A 23,330-nucleotide genomic window follows, 5' to 3' on the forward strand; every position below is an offset into this window, starting at 1 on the left:
AACCAACATGGCATATCTAAAAGCCCAACAACAAGGCTTTTTTTATGTCACATAGTTTCTTTCTTTAGTAGTATCGAATTTCTTTCTTTAGTAGTATAGAAAGATTATACGATAAAAAAACATGAAAACATCATATATATATATATATATATATATATAGAACAGAAAAAAACGGTAGAAATAAACCAAAACTTGTCGCATACTCGCATCAGAATCTTTTTGAATAAGACCACTCTAAAAAGCAATATATAATAAAGATTACATGGAAAAGGATATCATTTTACATAAAATAAAGCAGTAAAAAACTAAAAAGAAAGTAACGCAAGACTGTTTTGAAAAAACACTTGTTTCTCACACACCGACAAACGACAGCGGGAACAGTATTCGGCAACAACCCACCGTTAATCGTAATCATCGCCTACCTGCCGATGACGGAATTCGTTTCAGAATCAGTTCCTCTTCCATTATCAGTGGAAAGCTTGATCGAAGAGATGTGTGTCCAGAAGCTTCTTCCTTTACCTAACTTTTCTGCTCGGAAAATACTTTTCAATATCGGCGAAGTTGCCGCCATCGATGTTCTCAGAAAAATCGGAATCACTCGAACTCCCATTCGTGATTTAAGTAGTTACATTATATTTATGGCTAATAAATATTATAAATCCTCTTCTTCTTCTTCATTTCCAATTCCTGATGCTGAAAGTATTTGTATTTCTTCACCTTCTGCTTCTTCCACCGCGTCTACTCCCAACAGTATACTCTCTCTCTCTCTATATATATATATATATATATGGTGCAAGTTATTTTTAGGACCACTTAATTTAGGACCAATTTTAGGACGTGTTTTTTTAACTTACACACCACCATGATCATTTCTGACCACCACCATGATCATCTCCGACCACCACCATGATTTTCCGGCCACCGCGTCGCCAGAAAATCATGTGTCAGTTAACTTACACATAAGTTAACTAACACATGATTTTCCGCACTTACACATGATTTTCTGGTGGGCCGTCACCGGAAAGTTTTTTACAAAAAACTCTTGTATATCGTAGTAGATGATGATGGTGATGTGTAAGTTACAAAAAACACATGTACTAATTGGTCTTAAAATAAGAGGTGGTCCTAACTATATAGATATATGTATAATAATTGTTTTGGTTAGAAAAGGTGATATATTTATTTATGTGTTGATTAATTTTGAATATCAAAATCTACATTATGACTTGAAGCTATAATTAGTACTTTTTCAAATAGTTTATTCTTACAATGATTTCTCCAAAAGGTTTTAAGTTTATGTCAATTTTCAAACATTGACTTAAAAAGTCATCCTTTTAGGTTTTAAATTGTTATGTGCATGCCTTGTAATTGTAAGTCCGAAAAATAAATTTCGTTAATATTTTGGTTTTATTTTGAAATTCAGGGTTCTTGGTTTTAGACTGTCTAATAAGTAACCATCATATGTGATTAATATTAACCAGCCAGGATAAAGAACTTCATCCTCAGGAAAAAACGATGATTATAGAATCTGGATAAAGATAAAGATTTTGCCATTTTGGGTTTCATTTTGATTATTGTGATGGTTTAATAATATAATTTGATGTGGTCCACTTTTTATGAGTGCTCATAGAAAGGCCTAAAAGAGTTGAACATTTTGGAGAACCATCTATTGCGTTATTTGTTGAATCGAACTGAAGTTGTAATATGCATCCTAAATTCTAGGAGATAGAGAAGTGATAGAGTTCATGGTCCTTTTTTAATGCAGGAAATCCGTTCTATGATTCTCCAACTTCAAAGCAGTTTCTAGAATCACCATTCAGTGCGGAAACTCCTATTCAACGACAAAATTCTAGTTTATCATGTTCTAGTCTAAAAGAAGCAATTCCTAACTATAGCCCAAGTACCAGTCAGAGTGTTTCATCACACATAAAGCTTGTTACATCAGCTAGTCCTGGTTCAAGCGGCACAAAGCCTAAAAATGTTGATCAGCACTTTTCTGGCTCTCCAAGTTCCAGCCATGGTGGTTCTCCTGTTCAAAAGAAACTCTTTACGTCATCTTATTCTCCAACTCCCAAGTATCCTATAAACCCGAAAGCACTGGATCTCTCGGAGCTTGAATTTCGGAAATTATTTATGGTGTATAGTTACTTTGGAAGGTTAGTTAGATTGTGCCCTGCTGCTCTTGTTGAACCCTTTTTGGCTGTTATATCTTATGATAACTTTTCGAGCTACTTCTTTTTTGCATGCAGAAAGAAGGTGGAGGACACTGTTTCTGATAATGATGCAATCAAAATTATGTCAATGAAAAATATTCCAATGTTGAAATTTGAGGATTGGATGTGGAAAAATTTTGGCTGCCATTACTGCCAACCCTGTGATAGAGCAGTGGTATATGTTAAATCAAACTTTATTCTCATTTCAACTATATATGTATTATATCTGCAGACTAATGATCGTACAAGATCATATATTTTCACATTGAACATGAAGTTCCAGTATAGTTCACTTCTTATGGTCATTTTTCAATATCTCTGTCATCACAAGCCCCTAAAGTTAGGCCAAATACAAAAAGTTTTTTCTTAAATACCATCGTGTCCATTTCTTGCTAATGTACGTAGATGTTTATAATTCTATATATATATATATATTATAATATTAGTACTTATATGTGGACCATAACTGTCTTCATAATAGTGAATCGGGGGCTAGTTTGATGCCATGATCTTGAATAGAGTTAAGGTGGTCTCCAGATCCTGGCATTTTATTTTATAATATTTATTTATTTGCAGTATCATGATTGGGATTCTGGGAAGACACATCTATATTTTTGCTATGTGTATTCTGATGGAAGTTACCAATTCAAGGTTTGTGTTTGTCTCCTCTCTTGCTATTAATTGTCATCCTTGGTTACTGATCATTCATCATTTACCTTCTACATTTCCAGATTTCTGGTTGTCTTGTGCTTTGCTGTATATAGGCACAAATTACTTTTTTCGAATAAATTATTGGTTTTTTCTAACCATAAGTGTTGTACATAAAAATAACCGCCCCTTAAAAATAATTGTTAACCGCCAAAATTCTTTTTTTTTGTGTTTTTTTGTTTGTTTTGTGCATATGGCTAGCAAAATCCAAATAATTTTAGTTAAAGCTATTTCCTTGCGTTAGTATTCAATACTTTTAGAAGCTCTCCTGTTGTGAAGTTCATATGTGACCGTCAATTATAGACTACGTGCTATAGGTGATAGTGCTGACTAATACTACAAAGCATAGTCTTTAATCATTCTATTCTTGTTGCTTTCACATAATCAATGCAACTTTTAGAAGGCTTTATAAGACACGGGAATATGCCCCTATGCGGTGTTGAGGCTACAATGGATGTTAGGAGTGGTTAAAATTTAAATAGTTTCCGTTTATAATGTTAATAGATGGAAGAGGAATATATGTGTTCTTAGTATTTAAACCTTGTTGTTGACGAAACATGAGTAAATATGAATAGAAAACAACCTTTTATATACTCTGTGATGTGACAAGGGTAAACTCATCTAACAAGATTTTAAGTTTTCAGTGCCTGGTTGTAATTGGCAGATCTTTTCTATTGAAAGTTTTCACTTTAGGTTTAGAATTTAGTTAAAGTTCCATAGGTAATCACACATTGGATATCGAAACCGAACAGTTTTCTCTTCTTAATTTTGAGTTTTTGACATACATCATTCATCCTTGCATTAAACAAACTAATTGTGATGTTGGTGAAAGCTGCTATGTTTCTAGACATGTATATTAAAAGTTACCTTACTCCCTTGTTAGATATTTATTGTTGGCCACCAGCCGCCACTTTCCAGGGGGGATCCTGGGTTCGAGTCTTGCCAAAGGCAAACTTGAATTAATCAGGGGATTATTAAGTGGTTGAGAATCACCCGGACACTAGCCTGGCTGGGGGATTAGTGGGTACCAATTGGTACATGGGATCAGGGGGTTTCCATCCAATTACCCTTTTTCTCCCCCCAATATTTATTGCTGTTGTATATGATTCTTTTCTCTTGCAATTTTTTAGGGTCCATATCTTGCTACACAAAGAACTCACCTACAGAAGGCATTAGGAGATGAAAATGTGTTAATTGTCAAGTTTGCAGAGGCTGAGACCGACACAATGACCGCTAGATATTATAAAATGATTGCTGAAGCAGGAATTCTTGTCGGGTTGACACGTTACCGCTTTTTTGGTAAACTTTAAAAGTACCTTTGGCTAGTATAAATGTGTATTTTATTGTGGATAAGTTGTATGCGATGTAAAGAAATAGTTTAACCTAATCAAGAAGGTCTGGTTGTGTTATCTCACAGTCTTTAAGGATGGAGGCAAAGAAAGCCTGAAGAACGGAAATGTGGACAAAAAACGACGGTCGTCAGGGACAGTTAAATGCTATTTTGTTAAAAGAGAATCTATTGCTCCTTGGATTGAAAGAGACAATTCCTTAATGAGCTACAAAACAACCCATGATTTACGGTGTCTCTTCATGCATGTGCACACGGTCCCTAGCATGGCCAAGTACATTGCTAGGTAAGAATATTGAAGATATCTTTTTTACAAACCAAGTTTCCCTTAAATTATATATACAGAGGTGGCAAGATAGGTGGGTTAGACAAGTCAACCAGGGTGGGGCTGCGGTTCTACAAACACTTCTCTGGACATCTATTTTGGATTAGTGTGAATACAATTAGAAACAGTATAATTATGTTGATACTATAAATCTGTAAATAAATGATTTAAGAGGTTTATGCTTTGGGTGACTCCAAACCTTCCGTGTCTTTCAATCTGTTAGAGATAAAACATGCTCCCAAGTTGAAGCATTCATAAGTAATAGGTTAAAACTGCCACCTCAATGTGTATGTACGCACTCATTATCTTATCATGTATAATGCAGATTTTCCCTTATCTTATCAACTACAATAAAGCTCCCTATTGATCTTGCTTCTGTGTCGGTGGAAGAAATTGACGACATTCCTTGTATTGTATAACTCCGCTTTTTCTTTAGTGTCGATAGTAGAAATTTGACTTGTATTATTTTGGCATTTCTCCTCATTCCTTGACAAACTTTATGACTATTGCAGGATCAATATGGTAGTATTGTGTACGATGAAGATGACAACCCATTAATACAAACAGATGGAACCGGATTTATATCTGAAGATCTTGCTGTCTTAGTCCCAAACAATTTTTATGATGCGAAGTATATGAAAGATAAAGATTACAAGGTTAGACTTATTTTTAAATTTCTGTGTCATGTCTCCGTGTTGATTAAGTTGTGTTTCTAACTTTGTTATTGTCTTTCAAATTCATAGAAGCTTGAGCTTCACCAACCTGAAGTTGGATCAACGCCTCTTAGAGATGCGGTAACTTTTAGTATTTCTTCATGGTATGTGGTGCGTTTGCTGGATTTAAGAAAATGCACTTAATATTTGGCTTTCCTTTTAACTTCACCAGCCTTTGCTGATTCAGTGCCGCTTGTTTAATGAGGGTTCTGCTGTAAAAGGAACTCTTCTTGTCAATAAAAAGGTATGCTTTGTCATAGCTATTACTAAAGGAAAGTAATATAAGCACCCATGTGAGTTGGGTAATTGAACAAATATGCTTCTCATTCTTCATGAAACTTATTACCTCTTGGTCATACTTATGAGGGTATGAACATTTTTTACTCCAAATGTTTCTTTTAGCTTGGACCGAGAACAATTCAGGTCAGACCGTCAATGATCAAGGTTAAGAAAGATCGAACATTGTCACAGACCAAAACATTTAATTCCTTGGAAGTAGTTGCTATAAGGTACATCTTACATGCTTCCTTTACTGCTTCTCATTGCTAAACAATGGGCTTTATAAACCACCAGGGGGGTGGTACAGTGGTTGGCTGGGCATGTGTCTCCAAAAGGATGAAACTCCTAGGAGGTGAGAGGTTCGATCCCTTCCTTCAAAAAAGATATCCTATTGGCCACGAAGGTTCACATGCTCTGACTCCGGGCTTGCAAAGCATGTTAGATCTTGGGATTAATCTGGTCGCAAAACGAGTGGGACACCCAAGGTTACCCCAAAAGAAAAAAACATTGGGTTTTAGAGTATATAACTCTAACCCATCAGTCATGGGTTTAGTAAATAAACTTCAAGTGAGTGACTTCTATCAGCAATATGACATGATGCATTCACTCGCACATTCTTTTTGCAGTCATAAACCAAATGAGGCTAAATTATCAAAGCATTTGATTGCACTTTTAAGCATCGGAGGTGTACCCAAAAAATACTTTCTTGACTTACTGGAACGTACATTAGAAGAAGTGCAAAGCGTGTTTATTGATCGACGTGCAGCATTTCGAGGTATTTAAAAGTATCAAACTAGCAGGTGGTAAAATTGCTGGGTCAGACAGGTTTTAGCAACTGATTAACTGGTACAAGTACCAGTTAGACTGGGTTCACGTGTCACGCTTTATGTCCAAATGTTAACTCTTTTATAAATGATCTATGTATCAAATATGATTACAAAATTTCATCAAATGATCGAGAAGATGTTATGCATCAACAATACAATTTGGATAATTGTGACAAGCTATCATCTGTATTCTTCTGTCGCTATTTTTCTTATTACTGGTTTGTTCTATTACAAATAAATTATAACTTGAATAGAGCCCTGGTTAAAGGAGCCAAATTCTGAACATCAGTTCTATTGTGTATTTGCTAATTTTCTTTTTGAGACACTTATTGACTATACATGATTCGTTTTCCAGTGGCGAATATATATCAACAGATAGATGATTCTGGAATTTGTCTCGAAATGTTTGGGGCCTGCATTCCTCTTAGTGAGTCATTCTTCCAATATCGGTTATCTCAGCTGGCTAAAGAAGAGAGAAAGGGGCTTGGTGAAGGGAAAATCCCACTTAGTGATAGCTTCTATCTAATGGGAACTACTGATCCAACAGGAACCTTGAATAGGGATGAAGTTTGTATTATTCTGTAAGTACCAACAAAAAATGTAAATTTTTTGGCCATATGCAATTATCGAAACTCTGAGTTAATGTAGATAAGAGAACATAACTTGAGTGACCCTAAAACATTTACAGTATACAGTTTTAACTATTTTTTTTTACATTTGCAAAAATAACAACGAATTCGCAATAACATGATTCTGAAAATTGCTATATTGGGGATTTTTGAAAGCGCAATGCGATGTAAGAAATCACAACATGATTCCGAAATCATATCATTGAGATTTTGAAAATCGCAACCGCATTTTTCGAAATAGCGTTGTGATTTTCACAATAACGTTGAAGTGGTCTTTATTGTTAATGAGTTTAAGTTTATATTTCGGAAATCGCAATGTGTTTTTCGAAATCGCAATGATTCTCTAAATGGCAATGTTGCTATTTTGATATCGTTGTGATTGCTAATATTGCATGGCGAATTTGAATCGCAACTTTGCGAATTTCTAAATAGCATGGCAATTTCGTCGATCATTTTTGCAAACCCAAAGGAAGTTGCTTAAAATCGTATATCTTAAATGTTTTTGGGTGACATAAGTTATTTTCTCTATACATCCAAAGTTAATACAGGTCCGACAAAAACAAGAAGATTTGTTGTATGATTTCATGTAAAAGTTTAAACTCGCAAATATATTTCTGTTTAAATATGCAGAGGGAACGGCCAGCTATCAGGGAAGGTTCTTGTATACAGGAATCCAGGCCTTCATTTCGGAGACATACACGTTTTAAATGCCCGGCATGTGGCGGAATTGAGAGATTATGTTGGAAATGGTAAATATGCGATATTCTTTTCTACGAAAGGCAGAAGATCAGTAGCAAATGAAATTGCAAATGGAGATTTTGATGGGGATCTATATTGGGTCACCAACAACCATGAGGTTTACATTCAATATATATTTCATTATTTCTTTTTTTCCCGGTAAATGATTAATGATTGAATTGTTGACCTTGGTTTATTGTGGTTGTCAGCTATTGGACAACTTCAAAGCATGTGAGCCATGGACACGTAGTTCCTCGACACCCAGCACTTCAGATAAGAAACCGAGTGACTTCTCACCGGAAGAATTAGAGCACGAACTAATTAGACTATTTTTTTCTCCAAATTCACATAGGTGCATTCTCCGACTTCTATTCCTGCCACAGATAGCTTTGATTATGCCTTATTTAATGTAACACATTTGTTTTCAATAAGTTGTAAATTCCCTTTGTCATGTCCCATGAAATATGGATGACATTCCGCTGCCCTCTATATAATTTCTAAAAGTCATAAAATGCCCCCTCGTAACATTTAGGGTTTTCCGTGAATTTTTGTGAGTCGATTTTCTGGGTGAAAAATTTAGTATTCCAATTCATGTTCTCCTCCTAAGCATACATGTCTCGAAGTTACCTCATTTTAACATCTTTCAATCCAGTAGCGCAGCTGGCACCGCAGCTGATAGCTGGATGGCCTTTATGGATCAGTATCTGACATTGCTGGACAATGATGCTGATGAAAAGCATGTTCTCAAGAGAAAGATGTTGACGCTGATCGATTTATACTATGATGCTTTAGATGCACCTAAAAGTGGTCAAAAGGTTAGTTTTGATTTTCTACCTTTGTTCTTTTTTCTTTCATTTGGTAAGAATCCTAATTTCCTAGACAATAAGATTGTTTACCGAAGTTCCACATGTTCAGATGTAAAATGAAAGCTTATGTGTTTCTTTCCTGCCTTTTTGGAAAGTTTCTCTTGCTAAGTTACCTATATATAATTTTGATTTTCGAGTATGTTACTCTTATATGTAACAAACAATATTAATCTAAATCCATAATGTTCCTCCCTTAGTCTCTTAGGTCTTTGTTGAAGATCAACTTACAAAGCTTGCAAAAAGCAGATAAAGTTCTTGAAGCAGGTCTCTAGTCAAACATTGTGCCTTTGCATCTGACATAGTGTTATAGAACAATCATTATTTTGATCTAGCTGAATTGATTTTCTCAAGGTACCAAAAAAGATAGTAATATTTTTTCTGCTGGCAAGTTTTGTACGTGGTACCTTTCTTGTTTTTCCATATCAATCATTGTAGACGTATTGATCCTTCTGATTGAAGTCCTCAAGTCGCTATGGTTGGCTATTGTTTGACATCCGAGAAATAGCCAAACAATTTAATAAAACCACAAGCCCACATCAAATATTTTATCTTCTTGTATGACTGAAATGGAGTAATCTCAATCTGTGTATTTTACCCATGCACTTCAATTTTTTTGGTTTTAATCATTGTATCCCTTAACCTTTAGTAATGTCAGATGTCAGTGATTCCCTTCTTAAAATTTGTTTCTGATACAGGTTGTAATTCCTCATGGTTTAAAAGCAACCCATTATCCACATTATATGTGTCGTAAACCTGATTATCATTCTACGTCCATACTCGGACAAATTTATGATAGATTTCAGAGTTGTAAAAATGAGAAGTTACAAGCACAAGGTGAGACTTCGCCTCCTTACTTTATTTCATTATTTAAAATGTATTCATACCATATACGAGTATCATAAGTTGGCAAGAGACTGGAAGATGAAAGATGCCAAAGAATGTGATAATCAAGGGCTAAGCAACAGGCACAACATAGAACTTGAGAAGATTCTTGGCTGGTTTTTGGTTGACCCATGTTGCAATTGGGTAGCTTTATTATATACTATTACTAACAGATTAGCATACTACTATACTAGTATAAAGTTGGTTTGCAATGTTGGTTGTTAAGTAGTTCGCTACATAGCTTGCACATAAATATATGGAATGCCATATATGAACTAGTGGGACATACTGTCACATTACTTGTACATGAAAGATATTTGTTATTATAATAGATCACCGGGGTAATCTTTTACCCAAAATGTTGGCAAAAGAGTCGTAATATAACATCGGTTTTTGAATGATTGGTGCAGAGATCTCGAAATTAAATGACTTCAATGTTAACATACCCGATTCTTGTTTGAAGCTGTGGAAGGAAAACTACCAAGCCTATAGAATAGATATGTCAAGCGCATTAAGATATAATGATATATCAAAAAATGAGGCTGCAAACAGTGTCATTGAGAAGTATAAGCTGGTATGTATCTATAAACCTGTTTGTGAAAGTTCTTTGAAATTTTTGATAATTTTTTTTCTGATATATATTATTTGAACTTCTAGACACTACAAAATAAACATTAAGAATGAAAGAATTATATATCAAATGCTAATCGGATTACTAACAAATAATGATTCAGATGTTATACGGTGCTTCTGATTTGAAAGATAGCACAAGGAACATGGATGATGTGTATGACGAAGCTCTAGCAATATATCATGTGTGTTATGACTATGCTATACGCTGGAAGGATGTAGGAAAATGTGGTTTTGCTTGGAAAGTGGCTGGTTCAGCCCTTTGTGCGTATTATCGGAAGATCCACTGTATGAAGACTGGAGACAGGGAGATTACATTCATCTCCTCGGCATTTGATGGTATTTTTTAAGAATAAATATGGTAGTTTAATGTAGTTCTGATATCCCGGAAGCACATAACTTGATATCATTGTAATCATAACATGTATATAATGTAACAATAAGTAGGAAGATGGTCTTTAGGACTTAGGAGTAAATTATGTTAAGTGATGTTCAGTTGAAGATGTATTAATGTAAAAACATGTACTTAAATGAGAGACTGTATTGCTATAAAAGTATTACTCGTACTTTTCAAATAAAAACAAAAAAAATGTTGAGCTTAAACACAATGGCCTTTTGTTTAAACGCGAATATCTAACTATGAGTTGGTTTTCATCATAAAACGGGAATTATTGTTTTTTAGAACGGCAGAATTTTATTAATATATGCGACTAGCAAAACACTAGCTGTAAAAAAAAATACAATTACAAGCTGTAAAAAAAAATACAATTACAAGAGAAGTCTAGATATCACTAAAAGCAAACTAATCTAGACCCTACTCGATAACCAACAAGGAATTAGCCTAGTAGTAAGGCAAACATCAGGTGATCTTAATGTTCGATCCTTCGGGGTGCCCAGATCATGTGGGGATTAGGATGAAAGTATTTTACCGACATGATATGGCTCATACGGGGTGGGTATATGGGTATCCAATTGTGGTATCGGGGCTAGGGTTCCCTCCATTACCCTTTTTACTCGATACATATTGCGAAACGAACCAAAGAAGCAGGCCAAGAAATAAAGCTACGACCATACAACTTGAAGCATTAATCAGTATGCAACGGCTTGACTAATCACTCATCCCAAACATAAGAATTCTTTTTATCCCGGTTAAGAACCTAAAGATATTGGAACCATTTTAATATGTTCTACCATTTTTTTTGTCTTTCCAAAATAGGATACTCCTATCTTAAAAGAAAAGATATCTGAATTATGGATACAGTTTAATCAAAATATATAACTATTAACTTCAAATATTGACATTATAATTAATGAAATGAAAATACAAACTTGTAAACCTGGGACTAATCTATCTATAGTTTGTATCGTTTGAATTTAATATCTTCCAACCGCTCAAACAAAATTCAATAAAACATTTACCTCTCCCCAATAATATGTCATGCAAATAGGACTTCACATCACTTTTCTTCTCTCCAGACTTTATTTTTTTCCAAGGGTGAATTTCGCTTCAAATTTAGTGTCGTGATTTGATACGGAGAGACCTAGCATACGTTGTCTTAACCGGATATGCGCTAGAGAGCTCACTCGAAGTAGAAATGTCTATTTCAAATACCCAAGGAGAAAAACCCTACTAGTAATCCGTCCGAAAGCACGACGATTAATAGGGATAAACCATGTCCCCTCATACTTGAACCTGGGTATACCTAAGTCAAGCTTTCATAGAAGGACTACCTATATCTCAGAGTTGATGGAATGGAGATTCGAACCTGAGACTTATAGGTCACCAAAAGAACTCCAAACCAAAGGCGGTACCTGAAAAAAATCTCAAAGGGGGCAAAATTAAAAAATCCATGAAAAACAAATTTAAAAAGGAGCAAAATGTTAAAAATCTATAAGAAAAATTTAAAAATCCATGAAAAATTTAAAAATACGTGACCAAATTTAAATTTTGAGAGAGACATTAGCCCCCTTTGCCCCCCTCTTAGTACCGCTCTTGTTCCAAACCACTCCACCAACTCATCATTGATTTCACACTTTTATCTAATATGAATTTAACACATGATTTTATTCACCGCCACACATATCATCCTCATATATCAAAAGATTTTACAAAAACCAAAATATCAAGAAATCCATCAAAACAAATTGTCATTTTCGCATTACACTGACCATACAATTTTAAATAATGGTAACATTAGACGACAAAACACATTTGGACTAAAAGAAATTGTGTAAAGAAAAGTTTTCGAAGGACCAAGAGAAAAGAAAAAAAAAAGTTGTTCTTCCCTCGATGCTTCCCTTTCTTCTAGAAATAACATAGTTTCCTTTTTGCAATACTATTACTCTATTAGAGTGTTTTACTAACAAATCTATTTACACCAAACAAATATTATTAGTATTATTTTGACAATCTCAAACTCAAAATTTTGTATTCATTGGAAAATGAAATTATTCTAAGTCAATGTAACTCTATATGTGTTTATTAATTATTATTACCTACATTAATCTTGACTCATAGTTATTGGCCGGGTTGCTCTCACAAACCTTTTTTACACAAACATGTAACATTGTAACATATAAATTTCAAAGCCCTCAACATGAAGTGTCTCACCTAATTTTCTTTTAAACCTTTGTTACCTCAGAAAAAATTTTATATACATTTTAATATTAAATATATACATTGCATAATCAATTGGAAGTTCATAGGGGCGCATTAATGATTGGAATCGGAATGTAGATACTTGATTGTTTAAAAAATGATCACATTTAAAATTTACTCAGTATTACATTTAAAAAAGAGAAAAACTAGTAAAGTAATGTAAAAGATCGTGTAAAATAGAAGTGTGAAAAAATGTAAAGAAAATAATATAAAAGTTCTGTATGGACATTAAAAATGGGGAGGGGATTTCCTTAAATTAGCTAACATGTTAGCCAAATCTTGACTCTTGGATTAATCAAGGGTCAAGATTCAAAGTTCGTCTTTAAATCTTGATCTTTGATTTCAATATAAGGGTCAAGATATTTCCAACTTAATCAAGTAAGTTGGAAACAAATTGAGAGAATCTCTTTCCTTAAAAGTTAAAAATGATAGTGTGGGTTAAAAATGTTGTTGAAGTTGAGACATGTTTTATAAAATATAAAGAAAAGCGTATAAAAGTGAATAAAAGCGTATAAAATGAAGAAAAACAAAGAGTGTAAGATAGAAATGTGAAAAATGAGAAAAATAGCAAGGGAATTCTTTTTATCTTAGTCATGCCAACGGATATACTCCCTTTAAAATTCGAAAAAGACAATATTTTAAGAATGTAATTGTGGGAACGCCAATTCTCATGTTGCTTCGACTCAAGGACGGCTTAGACTATTGGGAGTAGCCCGTTCCCACCAAAAATATTCGTGCGGAACGCCTGGGGAACGCCCCACTTCGGCCCCGGGGGGCATTCCGGTTAGTGAAAAGTTGTGCCCCGTTGCATTTCGAACGCATCCGGGCGTTTGGATTTTAGTGAGAATTAGCCGTTTGATGTCCTTGAAATTTGCATGATTTAATTTTTTTTCTAGCCTTTTCACTCTATATATATACATACACATACACATATCAATATACATACACACACATATCTATCTATTTTCCTTTCAAAAAAATTACATACACACACATTATCCTAAAAAATCACCATATGGATTCCGATGATTCATCCGGATCTTCTAACGAGTCCGCCGATTACGAAGAGCGTGTACAAAATGTGCTTCTTCGAGCCGCCGAACTAATTAGACGACAGATTGACGAACAACCTGCCCCAGTCATTAGAAGAAGGGTACCAGTTGATCGTGATCGTATTGAAGCACACGCTCATTTGATGCATGACTATTTTGCTGAAGAACCGCGATATCCACCCAGACTTTTTAGATGAAGGTTTCGTATGTCAAAAAATTTATTTGAGCGGATAGTCGGTGATTTGGAGGCTAGGTACACATATTTTCAGACGAGATATGACCGTGTTGGGCGCAGAGGGTTTGCCGGGGTCCAAAAGTGTACATCTGCAATTCGTCAATTGGCATATGGCGTTAATAGTGATTTCCTTGACGAGTATTTGCAGATGTCTGAACGAACATCAAGGGAATCCTGCCTAAATTTTTGTGTTGGTAATGATATTTTCAAATATTAATTCTATATAGTTATATACTTATATATATACTTATATATATAGTTATTAATTCTATATAGTTATATACTTATATATATACTTATATATATATACATATATAAGTTAACATTTATCATTAAAAGGTATGCGGGAAATTTATGGAGCAAGATATCTACGGAGACCGACTCCGTCCGATCTTCAGCGTATATACGATGTTCATGAACAAGTTGTTGGTTTTCCCGGTATGATCGGTAGTATAGATTGTATGCATTGGCCATGGGAGATGTGTCCAGCGGCGTGGCGAGGTACTTACACAAGCGGGCATGTGGGTAGACCGTCTTTGATCCTTCAGGCTGTAGCATCAAACGATCTATGGATTTGGAATGTGTACTTTGGACAGCAAGGTTCTCACAACGATATCAATGTGTTTGAATCATCGCCAATTCTTGAAGAAATTATAAACGGATTGGCACCCACGGGTTAGTGTTTTATTCTAGTTTTTACATGTAAATGTTTTACTTCTAAATGTTTAACTTCTAAATGTGTTTTTCTAAATGTTTTATTCGCAGCTCCGTTTTGGGCAAACGGAAACTTTTATGAGAAGGGATACTATTTGGGCGACGACATCTATCCCGAATATGCTACATTTGTGAAGACCTTTTCCGACCCGATCGATGAAAAAAGAAGACATTTTAAGAAGAAACAAGAGTCGGCACGAAAGGGTATTGAGCGGGCTTTCGGTGTGCTTAAAAAACGATGGAAGGTGCTAAAAAATCCGACACTATATTGGGACAAAAGAAATATCCAGGATGTTTGTTAGGCTTGTATCATTTTACATAACATGATCCTGGAGGACGAAAACAAGGCCGTATGCCAGGACTACAACGCCCAAGAACCGAGTCTCAATCCAGATTATTGGAGGCGCATAACTCCAATGGAAGTTCGTATCCAAAATCTGCATGCCGTAAAAAACCGTGAAACCCACAACATGCTAACGGCAGATTTGGTTGACCATCTTTGGGCGAACACACCACATGACTTCTAGCCTGCAGCCGATCCCTTTGCCGATCTTCGAGAGTATGTTAGCACCAACGACGACGACTCCGATTAGTTTTATTTCGAGTTTTTATGTAATGTTTTTTAGTGTGTTTTTTTTTAATAAAAAGTAGTTTGTTTTTTTATTTAATAAAAAGTATGTTTTTAATAAAAAGAAGTATGTTTTATTTAATTTATTTATAAATCTAAATAAAAAAAAATTAAAGAAAAAAATGAGAATGCCTCAAAAGGCATTCTTCCACCCAAGGGTGGGGAGAATGCCCCTTATGATTGGTAAGTGCCACATGTCAAGTTTTAGATGGAAGAGGGGCATTCCATGGACTTTCAATACCTAGTAGTCTTAGGCCCGAGATCACTCCACCCTCTTCGGTCTCATAGACTTGTTAATAGGAGACAAGATTTCCTTTTTACTCATAATCTCATAGGATACATATTTTCACTATAATTTTGTCATTATCATCAATATCAAATAGCAGAATGAATAAAACCAACTTTATATTATCTTTTATCATCTTATGAAAATGATGTGAACAGTTCCAGAAGTCAACTAGTCAAAGGGTTCCACGTATTTCGTTGTTTATGGATGATTCAACATGCGGGCTGTCGGCTATGATTGATCATTTCAATCTCAATTTCAACTTCAAATTGAAATGGTCAAACTTCTACGCCTCTCACACAAAACATGTCAAAACATAAAACTATTCTACCATATTTTATTTAACCAAATTTAATAGAAACATTTAACAATCCAATTAGTTAAATAACTACTATATTTAACCAACTCTACTTAAGTGGGTTGATTAACGGTATCTTCTAAATCCATTATATGGGCCCCGGAGGTGAGTTTTCTCCAAGATCTCAAGTTTGAGTCTTGAAATTTTCATCTCAAGGTATTTATTATGGTAATAAAATAAGAAAATGAGTTTGAGGGAAGTAGTTATCGACTATATATATATATATAAGTTATTAATTTATATGTTTTTAAAAGGTACAGATCAAATATTATAAGGAAAGGTCTACGCTATGTTGTCTTAACCGGGTTCACGCTAGAGAACCCTAATGTGAACCCTAGTATTTATTAATTTATATAAGGGGGAAGGGAATATGATGCTGTTAGGCACTTAAGCTGGGTGAAAAACTTTTCACATACATTTTTTTAAACCATAAAAATCATGAGGGCCAAACATTTATTCAAAATATTAAAATATTGGTATGTGAGGGGTTTTTCACCCAAATTGGATGCATAACAGCCCCATACTTACTTTTCTCTTTATATAATTATTTTTTGAACTTATTATCTTATATATTTAAGGGTAAATTACAAAAATCATACCTGAGGTTTGTTCGAAACTACACTGGTCATACCTACAATTTAAAAATTACGCGAGACATACCTATCGTTGTCAAAAACTTACACTGACCATACCTATCGCTGAGGGTCGTCTATTTGACCGTTAAGTCAAGTCACGTGCCTTGCATGTGAGGTATCAAAATCGTAATTTCGCGTATACTTCAGGTTACATCTGTGTAATTTACTCTAATAAAAAAATATTACTCGTAAGATATTTATATTTATATTTCAATTATTAAAGTGGGTAAATATTCTATATTAAATTTCATATATATATGGTAACACTCCGGCAAGAACACTCTTAAAATAAGAACGGTGAGAACACTTAAATACATCATTTTGATGCATTAAAAGTCCACAAAACTAATATAGTGCATAAATAATTATCATTATTTAAGTGTTTAACAACACATTGATACGTCAAAATCAGAAAAATCACGTTTTTTATTGCATGCATCATTTTGAAGAATATGCATCTAAGATGGATGCACAAAACAAAAAGCATGTTTTTCTCTGGAACTCCAAACCCAAAATGCTACAAATTGCTAATTTGAGAAATATTTTAAAACCGTAACGAGTCTTCAAATTTGCTCTACCCCTCTAATTTTAGGGGATGACAAAAACCATATGAAAAAGTTATATTGCTTTTTTAAAAAAAAAAAATTGTATCTTTTTATATATATGTTTCTATCAAAAAGAATAAATCATAACAAATAAAATAATAATAATAATAATATAAAAGTAAAACTTTAGTGGTTTTTATAGTTATCATCCTTGTTATATTCACTATACAAAATAATAATGATATATATTATAATAAAGGGTTTAGTGCACCATAATGAAACAAACTATGCCCAAAAAATTATATTTAATGACATACAATGTGATCTAAGTTAAAATTAGATGGTTATTATTATGTTCATATATCTACCAATTTACTAAAGTTGAAAGGTTTTCGGAACAATATTTAGTGTAATCTTTGGATATTTGATCCACACGTGTTTGTTTTATCTATTTTTGTATTAACGTATTTTTTATAACATAAAAATATATGAGCAAAAGGACATATATGACATCATTTTAAAGAATTGAAATATACCGTTCAAGTTTAAACACTAAAAGTTATAGATAAAATACATATGACAATATAAATTATTTTATTTTATTATAACTTTTTCACTACATGTGAATTTTTTATGAATGTCAAAAATCTAAAATAGGTTATGTTACTTAAGTACATACTAAAAATCCCTTGCATGATAAATTTAAATTGAGTTTTGTTAATGACAGTTGTCCGTATTAATTAATTTGATTCATTAAAATTTGTATATTGTCTTGTAAAAATTCAAGGGATGGTTATTGATATATAAAATACTATTCATTTATACATGTAATAAGTTGTTTATGACAATCCTTAGGACTATCATTATCATTTTCTACTATTTAAACCCATATAACTAGATGTAGTTATATAAATCACCACCGCTATTGCAAAAGCCGCCATCTAAGGCCTCTCACAATATGGTCGTCGACCGAGCTTCAATGGGCTCGTCGACCATGTCCGTATTGTGAGTGGCTCGTCGATGAGCCATTTCGCCCGCCTCTTTCGTTCCATCGACACACATAGGCGAACAAGAGAGGGAGAGGGAGAGGAAGAGAGAGAGTGATACCGGACAAAAAAAAAGTGTTTTTCTCAAATTTGAATGCAACGGTTATGTTCTTATTTTTATTTATATTTTAATTTTCTTTCTATATATACTAATCTTTCACAACTCATTCTTCACCATCCATTCTTCACACAAAAAAACACACTGTCAAAAAATATCTCACAAACTTCATCTCTAAAATCATGTCAAACAACGAAAACCAGAATCAGTAAAACGATCTTTGGAATGTCTTTCTTGATAACCCGATCCCGGCTATGTCATCAACTAACCAAGGCCAAACAAGCCACGCATCAAGCTCCTCCAACCCGCCCCCAATGGGTTCTCTACCATCTTGCCTCGTTAACCTATTTTCAACACCGTACTACAATCAAATTAACTACAATCCAATTATGGGTCATTGATGAGCGTCCAAATTGTGATAAAAACCCCTATTGAAAGGCTTCATTTCTATGTCTAAATGAGTTAATATTCCGGAACTTTTGGTACTAATTGCATGTTTATATAGGTTCACGGAAGATGCAAGAGACGGTAAATGGCATCAAGTAACTCAGGAGAAAAGCCTATGATGATTACAAGACACAAGGAAGCGATTCGGAGCTGAAAGAAGACGCGGTAGGTGCAGCAGGAGTCACCAGCGCCGCTGGAAACAGCCAGCGCCACTGGCCAGTCATCTACTAGCGCCGCTGGAGAAATCCAGCGCCGCTCCCTCAAGCATCCCAGCGCCGCTGGTGCAAACCAGCGCCGCTGGTCCATCAGGCCCACTCACCAGCGCCGCTGCCCAGTTCAGGAGACCGACTTTGCTGCCTATTTAAGTCGAACTAACCCTCAAAACCCTAAAGAGAGAGCCGAAACAGCAGCCCTAGCCGCCCAGCAACACCCCTAGGTCGATTTTGCAGATTCCAAGAAGGTTTTGGAGCTTCTATCGCCTTCCGATCTTCATCCTCGGTCTAGATCTAGCTTTCTATTTATCTTTTATTTGTTTGAACTATGTCTTTCATATTTTCAGACTTTGTTATTCCATTAATAATGCTAGGCTAAGGGCTGGATACTTGTTTGGAATCGATGTGATCATGTAGACGTTTACTGTTTTATTGTGTTTGTTAGTTTACTGTTGGAGTGTGATTTTTACTGTTCATCGTAGATCCATGTTTATTAGTAGGTCATGTTATTATTGGTTTTATATCTGAATATGTTAGTTTAATTCTGATGGTTCTCTATGATACTAGGACTAACATGCTAGGACAGAAAACGACTAGTCAGTCATTAACTAGAAGTAAAAAGTGATTCACTTGTGACTGAGAGATCCAGAACCATAATAACTAGATTGAATTGAACATGATGCTTAACAATGTCAGACGCGATCCTTTGACTTGGAAACGAGCATTGTGGTCACCGGAGGGAATTATATCTGGTCATGGGTTAAGAACCGGGTAACTAAAAGATAAACTAGTAACACAAACTTTAGGTCGTTTAATGCTTAGACAATGAATCTAACGAGAATTTGTCTATAGAGTAGTGTGAGTCTAGCGACAGCACTAGTAACTTAGGTAAAGTGAATCTAACGAGAATCCGAGCCCTGACGAAGTTTCCAACAGTCTAACAAACCAATAGAACTAGTATTTGGTCGTACCATGAGATCTGAGATGTCCAAACAAGTATTTTAATTTAATTACTGTTATTCGCTTTTTCAGTTCTATTTTCAGGTTAAGCCTCTCACTACTAGTGTGTGGCTTAGAGTTAATTTTCTGCAATTAATTAGTTAAAATAGGAAATCGTGACAAACCCCCAACCTTTAGGATTACACTTACGTATAGATTAAACAGTGCAACGCGTCCCTGCGAACGATGTTGTAGCTTACCACTAGCCTATACTACATCAACCGGGTTCGTTGCCCGTAAGTGTGGTTTTGTTTAGTTTAGTTACTTGTACAACATATAAATTTAAAACAAACGCACATCACAGTCTTTTGGCGCCGCTGCCGGGGACGCGACACATTGTTTTATTTAGTTTAGTTAGTGTAATTCGACCCTATTTTGTGTTTCGGCACAAGATAGTTAATTTCAGTTTCGCATTTTAGGATTAGTTAGTTAGTTTAGTTCATTTTAGTTCAAATTAGGTTTAGTTAGCATTATATTTCATTTTTAGTTGCATTTTTAGTTTAATTTAGTTCTTCATTTCATTTTGTTTTTATATTGGTGCGTTGATCTTTTTCTTGAGTTTTGTAGGATATTTATGTAAGTTGATGCGTTTGAGATCGGGAACGGTTGTAAGACGTTTTTCCACAAGCCTAAGTAGACTCAGACGTAGGAATAGGTTCAAGAGATCAGCATCATCACCCGGCATTAACCTAGGAAACCTATTCGACTTAGAAGCCTCTTTAGGATCAACCAGCCTTAGATCAGAACCACCATCACCAGAACCGGAGATGAACGAATTCGATCGACCCATGATGGAAAGGACAAGAGCCGTTGTTCCAACATTGGGCTCGGCTATTGTCCTACCTAACCTTGGAGACTCGTTTTCGGTCAAAGGTCACCACCTGAAGCTCATTTAGGACAACCAGTATAATGGCCAAGCCAAATCAGACCCATACAAGCATGTAAGCAGGTTCACCAGTTTGTGCAAAATGTTCAAATATGGAGGAGATGTCACTGAAGACAACGTGAAGCTTAGCTTATTTCAGTCGTCTCTCACCGGAGAGGCACGTGCTTGGTTCTATGAGCTTGATGAAGGTACCATCACTACATGGAATCAACTTCGCGAGGAGTTTGTTTCGCAATTCTTTCCCCCGAGTTTGGCTAGGAAAATGCTTAGAGACATCAAAACTTTCAAGCAAGACGAAGGAGAATCACTAGTTGATGCATGGAAAAGGCTTAGGGAGATGACCAGGAACTGTCACGGGAACGGGCTACCGAAGCACGAGATCATGGAAATCTTTTTCTATGGTCTAACCAAGACTTCCCAAAAGGACTTAGATCTAGCCGGCGGTGGTAACTTTTTGTACAAGACTACCAATGACGCGTACAAAATGATGGAGGATATGGTGCAAGCTAGCTTAGCCTGGGAGATGGACGATAAGGAACGAGATAGGAGACCAAGAAGGACCGTGGCTAGCATTGAGAGCAGCTCCGACAAGGAGGTAATTCATGAACTTAAAGCTTTATCTAACCGATTTTCTGATTTTGAAGGTAGGTTGGAAGTTATGGACAAGGACCTCAAGGTGATTGCACACGGGTACACTAAATGCGGAGGATTGCACTATACCGAAGATTGTGAAGACGAGGCTACCAAGCAAGTCAATTTTGTTTAGAACCAATACCGAGGAGGAAGCTTTCAACGAGGACTATTTGCAAGAAACCCCAGTAATTCTAACTTTAATTCTAGTTATCCTAGAACTAACAATGGTTCTTTTCAAAATAGGTGGCAAAGGAGCAATGATCAACCGGAGAAGCCAAAGGTAGAAGGTGAAGCCAAGGAGGACCCCATTGCCAAGCTAACCCACATGATGGAGAGGTACATGGACATGAATGACAAGAGGCATGATTCCTTGGACAAGTACACTAGGTTCTTGAATGAGAAGATCGCCAACTTGGACCATAAGGTGGATATAGTGTCAAGAGACCAACAAGCGGCGATATACGGCCTAGAAAAGAAGCTGGAAAAGTGGATGGAACTGAGTGCGGGAAAGGAGAATGGAGTTCTTCCAAGTAATGCCAAGCCGAATCCCCAAGGAAGCCCTAGTTCGAGTCAAAAGTACCAACCACCAATCGGCAGAAACGAGAGTGTGAACGCCGTGTTCATAGAAGGTAATGACTCAAATATGGTTTCTAATGATTCTTGTGAAGTGTCCAATCAAGTGCAGATCAAAGGGACGCAAAATGAAGGCGAAATGGACAAAAACACAATTCTGCATGCTGAACAGCAGGCACCAGCGCCGCTGGAACCTACCAGCGCCGCTGGCTGCACAGGTAAGCGCCGCTGGGACCCTCCCAGCGCCGCTGGCGAGCCTGGAAGAGATGATTTGCGCAATGTTTCGTCCAGAGAAGGAGACCTCGACATCCAGCTCGCATCTAAATGCAGAATAGAAGATGGAGGAGATCCGGACAGAAAGGAAGGAGTTGAAGATCCCGACACACCGGATGACGGGAAGCCGGGAATGCAAGCATCTATAGATCCAGGAAGTTTTCTAATCCCTTGCACTATTAATAATGAATATTTCTCGAATGCATTAGTTGATTTAGGGTCAAGTATTAATGTTATGCCTACTGTGATTTATGAGAAACTTACCCTTTGTTTGCTGAAACCCGCCAACATGAGTATTAGGTTAGCCGATCAGACTTATCGACAACCCAAGGGGATTGTTGAACGAGTCCATGTTAGGGTTAAGGACTTAGAATTTTGGACTGAGTTTGTTGTGCTTGATTCGATTAGTGATATTGTGACACCATTAATCTTAGGAAGACCATTTCTGCATGTTGCTGATGCAACTATCCATGTCCTTAAATGTGAAATATCTTTGTTGGATGGTAATGTTAGGATTATAGTGTCTGACCTAGTAGATCAAGTTGAGGAATGTCTTAGGATGCAAATATTAGATAATAATCAGAGGACTAGTAAAGAAGTTAGGATGCTATTGGATAAGAAAGAAGCCGTAGAGACCAAACCTAAGAGTAAGATAAGTCATGAGGATTTCACCGATCTTAGGGATTTTAAGGAAAAGATAGAAGAACAACTCAGAAATGGAAGAAAAATGGCCAATAGGATTAGAGGAATATTAGGAAACATGGAGTGGGAGGATCGTGTAGCAGACTTGGAAAGTGATAAGATGACTGAGATAATAGCTAGAGAACCTAATGGAAAGTTTTATGGTGACCCTAGTATATTTCAGACACCTAGCTACATTTGCTCAAACCGCTTCAAAAACACCTACATAGACCTTAGATCAACATCAAACAT

At 35.7% G+C, this 23,330-nt stretch overlaps 2 protein-coding genes across 3 annotated transcripts; both read left to right on the forward strand.

Annotated features, from left to right (window-relative positions):
- Positions 1 to 328: 328 nt before the first annotated feature.
- Positions 329 to 10,712, forward strand: LOC122594200 (probable RNA-dependent RNA polymerase 5). Of its 2 annotated transcripts, none has more exons than XM_043766670.1 (19): positions 329 to 750; positions 1,766 to 2,156; positions 2,250 to 2,388; positions 2,790 to 2,864; positions 4,052 to 4,220; positions 4,339 to 4,555; positions 4,920 to 5,007; positions 5,107 to 5,250; positions 5,338 to 5,388; positions 5,480 to 5,551; positions 5,710 to 5,816; positions 6,213 to 6,361; positions 6,769 to 6,994; positions 7,673 to 7,898; positions 7,990 to 8,132; positions 8,433 to 8,595; positions 9,342 to 9,480; positions 9,939 to 10,102; positions 10,263 to 10,712. In XM_043766670.1, exons 1-19 carry the CDS (start codon positions 429 to 431, stop codon positions 10,506 to 10,508), a joined length of 3,231 nt encoding a protein of 1,076 aa, XP_043622605.1. In that variant the 5' UTR covers positions 329 to 428; the 3' UTR covers positions 10,509 to 10,712. The 2 variants fall into 2 exon arrangements, with proteins under 2 accessions (XP_043622605.1, XP_043622606.1); XM_043766671.1 differs by having other exon boundaries at positions 8,436 to 8,595.
- A 3,733-nt stretch (positions 10,713 to 14,445) lies between these two features.
- LOC122591639 lies at positions 14,446 to 15,345 on the forward strand. The gene is made up of 3 exons (XM_043763898.1): positions 14,446 to 14,779; positions 14,870 to 15,063; positions 15,154 to 15,345. The coding sequence occupies exons 1-3, from the start codon at positions 14,446 to 14,448 to the stop codon at positions 15,343 to 15,345; spliced, it is 720 nt and encodes a 239-aa protein (XP_043619833.1).
- Positions 15,346 to 23,330: the final 7,985 nt, after the last annotated feature.

Source organism: Erigeron canadensis, chromosome 3 (genome assembly GCF_010389155.1).
Source record: "Erigeron canadensis isolate Cc75 chromosome 3, C_canadensis_v1, whole genome shotgun sequence".
Taxonomy (NCBI): Eukaryota; Viridiplantae; Streptophyta; class Magnoliopsida; order Asterales; family Asteraceae; genus Erigeron; species Erigeron canadensis.

Excerpts from the sequence above, each read along its gene's own strand:
- LOC122591639 (XM_043763898.1), top strand. The coding sequence starts at position 14,446 with ATGCGGGAAATTTATGGAGCAAGATATCTACGGAGACCGACTCCGTCC. Across the intron at positions 14,780-14,869 it reads AAACGGATTGGCACCCACGG|CTCCGTTTTGGGCAAACGGA; the intron begins GTTAGTGTTTTA and ends TTTTATTCGCAG. Across the intron at positions 15,064-15,153 it reads TGCTTAAAAAACGATGGAAG|GACGAAAACAAGGCCGTATG; the intron begins GTGCTAAAAAAT and ends ATGATCCTGGAG.
- LOC122594200 (XM_043766670.1), top strand. The coding sequence starts at position 429 with ATGACGGAATTCGTTTCAGAATCAGTTCCTCTTCCATTATCAGTGGAA. Across the intron at positions 4,556-4,919 it reads ATGGCCAAGTACATTGCTAG|ATTTTCCCTTATCTTATCAA; the intron begins GTAAGAATATTG and ends TGTATAATGCAG. Across the intron at positions 6,362-6,768 it reads TCGACGTGCAGCATTTCGAG|TGGCGAATATATATCAACAG; the intron begins GTATTTAAAAGT and ends TTCGTTTTCCAG.